This window comes from Bombina bombina, unplaced genomic scaffold (assembly GCF_027579735.1).
Source record: "Bombina bombina isolate aBomBom1 unplaced genomic scaffold, aBomBom1.pri scaffold_860, whole genome shotgun sequence".
NCBI classification, from domain to species: domain Eukaryota; kingdom Metazoa; phylum Chordata; class Amphibia; order Anura; family Bombinatoridae; genus Bombina; species Bombina bombina.
In genome coordinates this window covers 111312-121892 of record NW_026510885.1, presented here as the reverse complement: position 1 = coordinate 121892, position 10581 = coordinate 111312, and the positions used below count along the sequence as shown (strand labels likewise).

The following is a 10581-nucleotide window of genomic DNA, read 5'->3' as shown; positions in this document are numbered from 1 at the left end:
GGTTCTGATATAGATATCCCTCCCAACTGCCTACACTGAAAAGCTAATAAGGATGATTCCCCTGTCATTTTATCTCTGCAACACCTAGACCTTAAAACCTCAGAAAATAGAGATTCATTGTTGGGGACCCAAGAGTGGTTTCCTTGTTTTCAGTAGTTGCCTTCCTTGGTTCAGTTTATTGGGTAATATGGGGTCCAAGAGTGGCCCTTAAGGTTATTTTGAAGGCACAGAGCTATACTGGCACTTACTTGGTAACTCAATATATATATCTGATGTCATGTTATTGCACCTAGTTTTTGTAAATGCAGGTTGAATGGTTGATTATATGAAAATACTTTTTTTTTTTCTGTAATAAGTTTTTTGACATACAAGCCTTTAAATGAATCTCAATAAAAAAAAAATACAAAAATTGCCGGTTAATCTTGATTAAATGTTCATTTTTGTTCATTAGATCCTTGGCTGATCAGAAAAGACCATAAGAAAAACAAAGATAAAAAGAAAAAGAAAATCATTGATCCAGATTCCATTCAAAGTGCCTTATTAGCATCTGGACTTGGGTCTAAGCGTCCTGCCTTCTCATCAACTGTTAAACCTGCTCCTGTCAGTACTCCGGCAAGCCTTCCAGGTATGAGGGCAGTTTCCATTGATTGAAATTTGAAAAATTTGGTGAAATTGCAGGTTTATATTAGAACCATTTTGTAATGTATATGCTATTTATTGTTCTTGACTTCCCTGCTCATTTTAATTATAATTGTGTAAACAATTATGTGGAAATATAGACACAAGTGAATAGGCTTTTAAATCAACAGACCAATATTTACAACCCATGTGAGACTCACAGCAGCCTAGTCTGTTATTGTGCAAGCACATAGAGTTGTTTGTTTTTTGTCTGACAATATCTGCATATAAACCATCTAGTTTGCTCTCTACTATTGCAAACAACATTTTGTTTGTCATCACTAATAATCCACTTTACTCAGCCATGTATACTCTTAACGTGGAGTAAATGCCTGATTATGAGTGAATCATAATTTCTGCGTCAGCCTTTGCGTGGAGTGAAATAAGTAAAAAAATTTGTACAGTAAAAGCAAAGTATGTGCGTGTAATTTTAATAGAACTGTCCCTTTAGTTATGTATATTAGCCATAACACGTTTCCTTCCTCTGCAGCAATTACAAGTAGTACCAATACCAGTAACAGCTGTGTAACCAGTCAAGATGCTGTTGAGAGGGCTCAGCAGATGAAGAAAGAGATCCTGGACAAGCTAGATGATCTGGCTGAAGTTCTTCCACCAAACACTCTGGATGAGCTTATTGATGAACTAGGAGGCCCTGATAATGTAGCAGAGGTAAACTTTCACCTCCTTTCACAGCCATTTTCCGTGGATCACTAATTTTAATTACAACACATAACTTACTATCTTACTAGATTCCTAAATCACGTATGTAGCATAAAATTATTTTAAAAGGTTTAAAAAATTTATGTTTGTAGGTTAATTCATTCCCTACAGGAAGTAGCAAAGAGAGCACACATTAAAGCTGTCCGTATAGCTCCCCCTTTAGCTCCACCCCCCAGTCATTCTCTTTGCTGGCTCTAAGCACTAGGGTCTCTCTCGGGAGTGTAAAGTGAATGTGGTGTTAGAATTGTAGTTTTATTATCTTCAATCAAAAGTTTATTTTAAATGGTACCGGTTTGTACTATTTACTCTCTAGCAGAAAAGTGATGAAGATTTCTGCTGAGAGGAAAATGATGATTTTAGCATGTTGTAACTAAAATCCACTGCTGTTCCCACACAGGACTGAGGAGTACCAGAAAACTTCAGTTGGGGGGAAAATTTTGCAGGGTGATCTGCAATAAGGTATGTTCAGTCATTTATTTCTAGACAAGACTGAGATAATGCTAGAAGACTGACAATATCCCCATGTGGGGAGGGTAAGCTATGTTCACAGACTTAGTAAGGAATTGAATGCTTACATAATAGGGCTAATATACTGGTTGACACTTATTCAGGGCAATCGATTGTTTGGCTAAGGAAAAATCGTTTTGCAAGACACTTTGAAAGCCCTTTTGGGTTTTTTTCTGGGGTTCTTACCACATGGCTGTTTTTTAGTCACTTAGGAGTGATTTACTAGGCCTCACAGCTCCGGAGTAGAGTGGGAGGGGCCTATTTGCCTCAGATGCGCACTTAGAATTGCAGATAAGTTCATGCTGTTTCACATGGAGGGTCCTGCTGATGTTTGAGGGCCTAAAAGAAGCTATATTCCCCCAAATCTGATCCCTAAGGGAAGGTAGGGCCACAGCAAGGCTGTGGCAAGGTGCTGTAGTGATTTAACCAGGTGTTTGTTGGCTTTAGGCTGCTCCGGTTTGGGCATTAAGGGGTTAATCGTTTTGAAACTTGGGGTGCAATCTTATTAAGGCTTTAGCTACATACTGTGAACATTTCAAAAAGAATGCTGCATTTTTCACCGTTTTCTAAAATTGTGTGCTCTTATCTCTTAAAGGCACAGTAACGTTTTTTCAAATTGTGTTTATTTGATTAAAGTGATTCCAAGCCTGTTTGTGTACTCTACTAGTCTGTTAAACATGTCTGACACTATGTCTATACACTTTAAAGATCATACTGTTGCATTTAAGAATGTGGCCCAAGATGATTCTCAGACTGAAGGTAACGAGGGTAGCCCGTCTGCCTCTCCCCAAGTGTCACAACCAGTTACGCCCGCGCAAGCGACACCTAGTACCTCTAGTGCGTCTAACCCTTTTACATTACAAGACTTAGCGGCAGTCATGGATAATTCTCTTACTGCCTTCTAATCTAAACTGCCCGTGTTACCTGCAAAGCGTGATAGCTCCGTTTTAAGAACAGATTATGAGCATTCTGATTATTATTATCGGTTATTTGTAGAGCGCCAACAGATTCCGCAGCGCTGATGCTTTGGTAGCCGTATCCGATATACCCTCACAACGCTCTGAAGTGGGAGCGAGGGATTTGATGTCTGAGGGAGAAGTCTCTGATTCAGGAAGGGTTCCTCCCCAGACAGATTCAGATACATTGGCCTTAAATTTAAACTAGAACACCTCCGTGTTTTACTTAGGGAAGGTATTAGCTACTCTGGATGACTGTGACCCTTTGGTGATCCCAGAGAAATTGTGTAAAATGGACAAGTCCCTGTTTACACGGATGCGTTTCCGGTCCCTAAGAGGATTGCGGATATCGTTACTAGGGAGTGGGATAGGCCAGGTGTCCCTTTTGTCCCCCCTCCTGTTTTTAAGAAAATGTTCCCCATATCTGACCCCATGCGGGACTCGTGGCAGACGGTCCCTAAGGTGGAGGGAGCTGTTTCTACACTAGCTAAACGCACAACCATACCAATTGAAGACAGTTGTGCTTTTAAAGACCCTATGGATAAAAAAATTAGAGGGTTTACTTAAGAAAATTTTTGTTCAACAAGGTTTTCTTCTCTAACCTATTGCCTGCATTATTCCTGTAACTACTGCAGCTGCTTTCTGGTTTGAGGCGCTGGAAGACTCGCTCCAGACGGAGACCTCATATGAAGAAATTATGGATAGAATTAAGGCTCTAAAGCTAGCTAATTCTTTTATCACTGACGCCGCTTTCCAAATAGCTAAGTTAGCGGCGAAAAATTCAGGTTTCGCCATTTTGTCGCGCAGGGCGCTATGGCTAAAGTCCTGGTCGGCCGATGTGTGGTCTAAAGCCAAGCTTTTGAACATTCCTTTCAAAGGGAAGACCCTATTCGGGCCTGAATTGAAAGAGATTATTTTCAGATATCACCGGGGGAAAAGGCCATGCTCTCCCTCAGGACAAAACCTTTAAAACAAAGAACAAAGCTAATTTTCGTTCCTTTCGCAATTTCAGGAACGACCCCGCTTCATCCTCTCCGGCGGCAAAGCAAGAGGGTAACGCTTCACAGCACAAGGCAACTGGAAACCTTACCAGGGCTGGAATAAGGGTAAACTGGCCAAAAAGCCTGCAGCTGCCACCAAGACAGCATGAAGGGGTAGCCCCTGATCCGGGACCGGATCTAGTAGGGGGCAGACTCTCTCTCTCTTCGCTCGGGCAAGAGATGTACACGATCCTTGGGCATTAGAGTTTGTAGCCCAGGGATACCTTCTAGAATTCAAGGACTCTCCTCCAAGGGGAAGGTTCCTCATTTCTCGTCTGTCTACAGATAAGACAAAGAAAGAGGCGTTTTTACGCTGTGTAGAAGATCTACATACAATGGGAGTGATCCACTCAGTTCCAATTGCAGAACAAGGACTGGGGTTTTACTCAAACCTGTTTGTGGTTCCCAAAAAAGAAGGAACTTTCAGACCAATCCTGGATCTCAAAATTCTAAACAAATTCCTCAGAGTCCCATCATTCAAGATGGAGACCATTCGGACAATCTTACCAATGATCCAGGAGGGTCAATATATGACTACCGTGGATCTAAAGGATGCGTATCTGCACATTCCTATCCACAAAGATCATCACCAGTTTCTCAGGTTCGTGGAGGACAAGCATTTTCAGTTTGTGGCTCTTACTTTCGGGTTGGCCACTGCTCCCAGAATTTTCACAAAGGTGCTAGGGTCCCTCCTGGCGGTTCTAAGACCACGGGGCATAGCAGTGGCGCCTTACCTAGACGATATCTTAATTCAGGCGTCAACTTTCTAAAGAACCAAGTCTCACACGGAGATTGTATTGGCCTTTCTGAGGTCTCATGGGTGGAAGGTGAACATCAAAAAGAGTTCTCTCTCCCCCCTCACAAGAGTTCCATTACTAGGAACCCTGATAGACTCGGTAGAAATGAAAATATTTCTGACGGAGGTCAGAAAGCTAAAACTCTTAACTACTTACCGAGCTCTTTATTCCATTCCTCGGCCATCTGTGGCTCAGTGCATGGAGACAATCGGACTAATGGTTGCGGCAATGGACATAGTCCCTTTTGCTCGGATACACCTCAGACCACTGCAACTATGCATGCTCAAACAGTGGAATGGGGATTATGCAGATTTGTCTCCTCAAATTCAGTTGGACCAGGAGACCAGAGATTCTCTTCTCTGGTGGTTGTCTCAGGATCACCTGTCTCAGGGAATCTTTCCACAGGCCAGAGTGGATCATTGTAACGACCGACGCCAGTCTGTTAGGCTGGGGTGTGGTCTGGGACTCCCTGAAAGCTCAGGGCTTATGGTCTCAGGAAGAAACTCTTCTCCCGATAAACATTCTGGAACTGAGGGCGATATTCAATGCTCTTCAGGCATGGCCTCAACTAGCGGCGGCCAAATTCATCAGATTTCAGTCGGACAACATCACGACTGTAGCTTACGTCAATAATCAGGGGGGAACAAAGAGTTCCCTAGCGATGACGGAAGTAACCAAAATAATCAGGTGGGCGGAGGATCACTCCTGCCATCTCTCAGCAATTCACATCCCAGGAGTAGACAACTGGGAGGCGGATTTTCTAAGTCGTCAGACTTTTCACCCGGGGGAGTGTGAACTCCACCCGGAGGTATTTGCCCAGCTGACTCAGCTATGGGGCACCCCAGAGTTGGATCTGATGGCGTCCCGTCAGATCACCAAACTTCCTCTCTACGGGTCCAGGTCCCGGGATCCCAAGGCGGTATTGATAGATTCTCTAGCAGCGCCTTGGTCCTTCAATCTGGCTTATGTTTTTCCACCGTTTCCTCTTCACCCGCGTCTGGTTGCCAGAATCAAGCAGGAGAAGGCTTTGGTGATTCTGATAGCGCCTGCGTGGCCACGCAGGACTTGGTATGCAGACCTAGTGGACATGTCATCTGTCCCACCATGGACACTGCCAATGAGGCAGGATCTTCTAATACAGGGTCCGTTCAAGCATCCAAATGTAGTTTCTCTACGTCTGACTGCTTGGAGATTAAACGCTTAATTCTATCAAAGCGTGGGTTCTCTGAGTCAGTTATAGATACTCTGATTCAGGCTAGAAAGCCTGTCACCAGGAAAATCTACCATAAGATATGGCGGAAATATCTTTGTTGGTGTGAATCCAAGGGTTACTCATTCCCAGGATATTGTCCTTTCTCCAAGAAGGACTGGAGAAAGGATTGTCAGCTAGTTCCTTAAAATAACATATATCTGCTTTGTCTATCCTGTTACACAAGCGTCTGGCAGAGGTACCAGACGTTCAAGCGTTTGCTCAGGCTTTAGTCAGAATCAAGCCTGTCTATAAACCTGTGGCTCCGCCATGGAGTCTAAATCTAGTTCTTTCAGTTCTTCAAGGGGTTCCGTTTGAACCTTTACATTCCATAGACATTAAGTTGTTATCTTGGAAAGTTTGTTTTTGATAGCTATCTCTTCTGCTCGAAGAGTTTCAGAATTATCTGCCTTACAGTGTGATTCACCTTACCTGGTGTTCCACGCAGATAAGGTAGTTTTGCGTACCAAGCCTGGTTTTCTTCCTAAAGTTGTTTCTAACAAGAATATTAACCAGGAAATAGTTGTTCCTTCTCTGTGTCCTAATCAGTCTTCGAAGAAGGAACGTCTATTACACAATCTTGATGTAGTTCGTGCTTTAAAGTTCTATTTACAAGCAACTAAGGATTTCAGACAAACATCTTCCTTGTTTATCTATTCTGGTAAGAGGAGAGGTCAGAAAGCGACTGCTACCTCTCTTTCCTTTTGGCTGAAAAGCATCATCCGTTTGGCCTATGAGAATGCTGGCCAGCAGCCTCCTGAAAGAATTACTGCTCATTCTACCAGAGCAGTGGCTTCCACATGGGCTTTCAAAAATGAGGCTTCTGTTGAACAGATTTCAGCGACTTGGTCTTCACTGCATACTTTTGCCAAATTTTACAAATTCAATACTTTTGCTTCTTCGGGGGCTATTTTTGGGAGAGAGGTTTTGCAAGCAGTGGTGCCTTGCATTTAAGGTACCTGTCTTGTTCCCTCCCTTCATCCGTGTCTTAAAGCTTTGGTATTGGTATCCCACAAGTAAAGGCTGAATCCGTGGACTGGATACACCTTGCAAGAGAAAACAGAATTTATGCTTACCTGATAAATTACTTTCTCTTGCGGTGTATCCAGTCCATGGCTCGCCCTGGCATTTAAGTCAGGTAAAAAAATTTTTGTTTAAACTACAGTCACCACTGCGCACAATATGGTTTCTCCTTTTTCTTCCTAACCTTTGGTCGAATGACTGGAGGGTGGAGCTAGAGGGGGAGCTATATGGACAGCTTTGCTGTGTGCTCTCTTTGCTACTTCCTGTAGGGAATGAGAATATCCCACAAGTAAAGGATGAATCCGTGGACTGGATACACCGCCAGAGAAAGTAATTTATCAGGTAAGCATAAATTCTGTTTTCTGCTTTTAATTGTAAATCTACTCCTCTGCCTTAGAGGTCCTGGGTAAACTAGTGTTTGAACCATAAGAATTAGTGACATGGTCTGTTTCTCCTGTTAAGTGTAGTCAGTCCACGGGTCATCATTACTTATGGGATATTAACTCCTCCCCAACAGGAAGTGCAAGAGGATCACCCAAGCAGAGCTGCTATATAGCTCCTCCCCTCTACGTCACACCCAGTCATTCTCTTGCACCCAACTAATAGATAGGATGTGTGAGAGGACTGTGGTGATTAAACTTAGTTTTTTATATCTTCAATCAAAAGTTTGTTATTTTAAACGACACCGGAGTGTGTTGTTTCCTTCTCAGGCAGAATTTGAAGAAGAATCTACCTGAGTTTTTTGTATATGATCTTAGCGGACGTAACTAAGATCCGTTTGCTGTTCTCGGCCATTCTGAGGAGTAAGGTAACTTCAGATCAGGGGACAGCGGGCAGGTTCACCTGCAAAGAGGTATGTTGCAGTATATTATTTTCTAAGGAATGGAATTGACTTTGAAAATACTGCTAATACCGATATAATGTAAGTACAGCCTTAAATGCAGTAGTAGCAACTGGTATCAGGCTGACATGTATATATGTTAACACTTAAGTATTTCTGGGGAATGGCACTTCACTGGGAAAATACTGTATGCATATAACTTTTAGCCTAACTTGCAGTGTGAGCGACTAGCAGCAGGCTTTTTAATGACATTTCATATATTAGATTTTAAACGTTTACTGGCATGTTAAATCGTTTAATTATCTGAGGTACTTGGTGAAAATTGTTTTGGGCTTTATTTTCCACATGGCTGTCGTTGTTTTGAATTAAAACAGTTTACTGAGCTTCACTCACTGTTGTAGTGTGAGTGGGAGGGGCCTATTTTGGCGCTTTTACTACGCATCAGAAATTCAGTCACAGTCTGTCTTTTTCTCCCTGCATAATCCAGGACGTCTCCACAGAGCTCAGGGGTCTTCAAAAATAGTTTTGAGGGAGGTAATCACTCACAGCAGACCTGTGAGACTGTGCTTGACTGTGATAAAAACGCTTATATTGTCAATTGTTATACGTTTTTTTCTGACATTAAGGGTTAATCATCCATTGCTAATGTGTGCAATCCTTTGCTAAATTTGGTTTATATAACTAATCCGGTTCATTGTTATTCAACTGTTACAGTTTTTGTGTGCTTCTTAAAGGCACAGTAACGTTTTTACATATTGCTTGTAAATTTAGTTGAAAAGTATTTCCAAGCTTGCTAGTCTAATTGCTAGTTTAAACATGTCTGACACAGAGGAAACTCTTTGTGCAATATGTTCAAAAGCCAAGGTGGAGCCCAATAGAAATTTATGTACTAATTGCATTGACCAGACTGGACAATTGTAACTACAGACGCCAGCCTTCTAGGTTGGGGCGCTGTCTGGAATTCCCTGAAGGCTCAGGGATCATGGACTCAAGAGGAGAGTCTCCTTCCAATAAACATTCTGGAATTGAGAGCAGTTCTCAATGCCCTACTGGCTTGGCCTCAGTTAGCAACTCTGAGGTTTATCAGGTTTCAGTCGGACAACATCACGACTGTGGCTTACATCAACCATCAGGGAGGGACAAGAAGTTCCCTAGCGATGATGGAAGTATCAAAGATAATTCGCTGGGCAGAGTCTCACTCTTGCCACCTGTCAGCGATCCACATCCCAGGAGTGGACAACTGGGAGGCGGATTTCCTAAGTCGCCAGACTTTTCATCCGGGGGAGTGGGAACTTCATCCGGAGGTCTTTGCCCAAATACTTCGACGTTGGGGCAAACCAGATATGGATCTCATGGCGTCTCGCCGGAACGCCAAGCTTCCTCGTTACGGGTCCAGGTCCAGGGACCCGGGAGCGGTCCTGATAGATGCCTTGACAGCACCTTGGACCTTCAGGATGGCTTATGTGTTTCCACCCTTCCCGATGCTTCCTCGTTTGATTGCAAGGATCAAACAGGAGAAAGCATCAGTGATTCTAATAGCGCCTGCGTGGCCACGCAGGACCTGGTATGCAGATCTAGTGGACATGTCATCCTGTCCACCTTGGTCTCTGCCTCTGAGACAGGACCTTCTAATTCAGGGTCCTTTCAAACATCAAAATCTAATTTCTCTGAAGCTGACTGCATGGAAATTGAACGCTTAATTTTATCAAAGCGTGGATTTTCAGAGCCAGTAATTGATACCTTAATACAGGCTAGGAAACCTGTTACCAGGAAAATTTACCATAAGATATGGCGTAAATACTTACACTGGTGCGAATCCAAGGGTTACTCATGGAGTAAGGTTAGGATTCCTAGGATATTGTCTTTTCTACAAGAAGGTTTAGAAAAGGGTTTATCTGCTAGTTCGTTAAAGGGACAGATCTCAGCTCTGTCCATCCTTTTACACAAGCGTCTGTCAGAAGTTCCAGACGTTCAGGCTTTTTGTCAGGCTTTGGCCAGGATTAAGCCTGTGTTTAAATCTGTTGCTCCGCCGTGGAGCTTAAACTTAGTTCTTAACGTTTTACAGGGTGTTCCGTTTGAACCCCTTCACTCCATTGATATCAAGCTGTTATCTTGGAAAGTTCTGTTTTTAATGGCTATTTCCTCGGCTCGTAGAGTCTCTGAATTATCAGCCTTACATTGTGATTCTCCGTATCTGATTTTTCATTCAGATAAGGTAGTTCTGCGTACTAAACCTGGGTTCTTACCTAAGGTAGTCACTAACAAGAATATCAATCAAGAGATTGTTGTTCCATCATTGTGTCCTAACCCTTCTTCAAAGAAGGAACGACTTCTGCACAATCTAGATGTAGTCCGTGCCCTGAAATTCTATTTACAGGCAACTAAAGATTTTCGACAAACTTCTTCCCTGTTTGTCGTTTATTCTGGACAGAGGAGAGGTCAAAAAGCATCTGCTACCTCTCTATCCTTTTGGCTTCGTAGCATAATACGTTTAGCTTATGAGACTGCTGGACAGCAACCTCCTGAAAGGATTACAGCTCATTCTACTAGAGCTGTGGCTTCCACTTGGGCATTTAAGAACGAGGCCTCTGTTGAACAGATTTGTAAGGCTGCAACTTGGTCTTCTCTTCATACTTTTTCCAAATTTTACAAATTTGACACTTTTGCTTCTTCGGAGGCTGTTTTTGGGAGAAAGGTTCTTCAGGCAGTGGTTCCTTCCGTATAGAGATCCTGCCTGTCCCTCCCGTCATCCGTGTACTTAGCTTTGGTA

General features: G+C 42.9%; 1 protein-coding gene across 1 annotated transcript in view; it reads left to right on the top strand.

The window, feature by feature from the left end:
• Positions 1-451: 451 nt before the first annotated feature.
• The window catches only part of LOC128643510 (protein strawberry notch homolog 1), a gene marked incomplete at its 5' end in the record, with an annotated part of 92521 nt that continues 82391 nt past the window's right edge, over positions 452-10581 (top strand). Inside the window, 2 exons of the mRNA XM_053696356.1 lie at positions 452-625; positions 1169-1347. Coding sequence (XP_053552331.1) covers positions 452-625; positions 1169-1347 — 353 coding nt within the window. The remainder of the gene's footprint in view (positions 626-1168; positions 1348-10581) is intronic.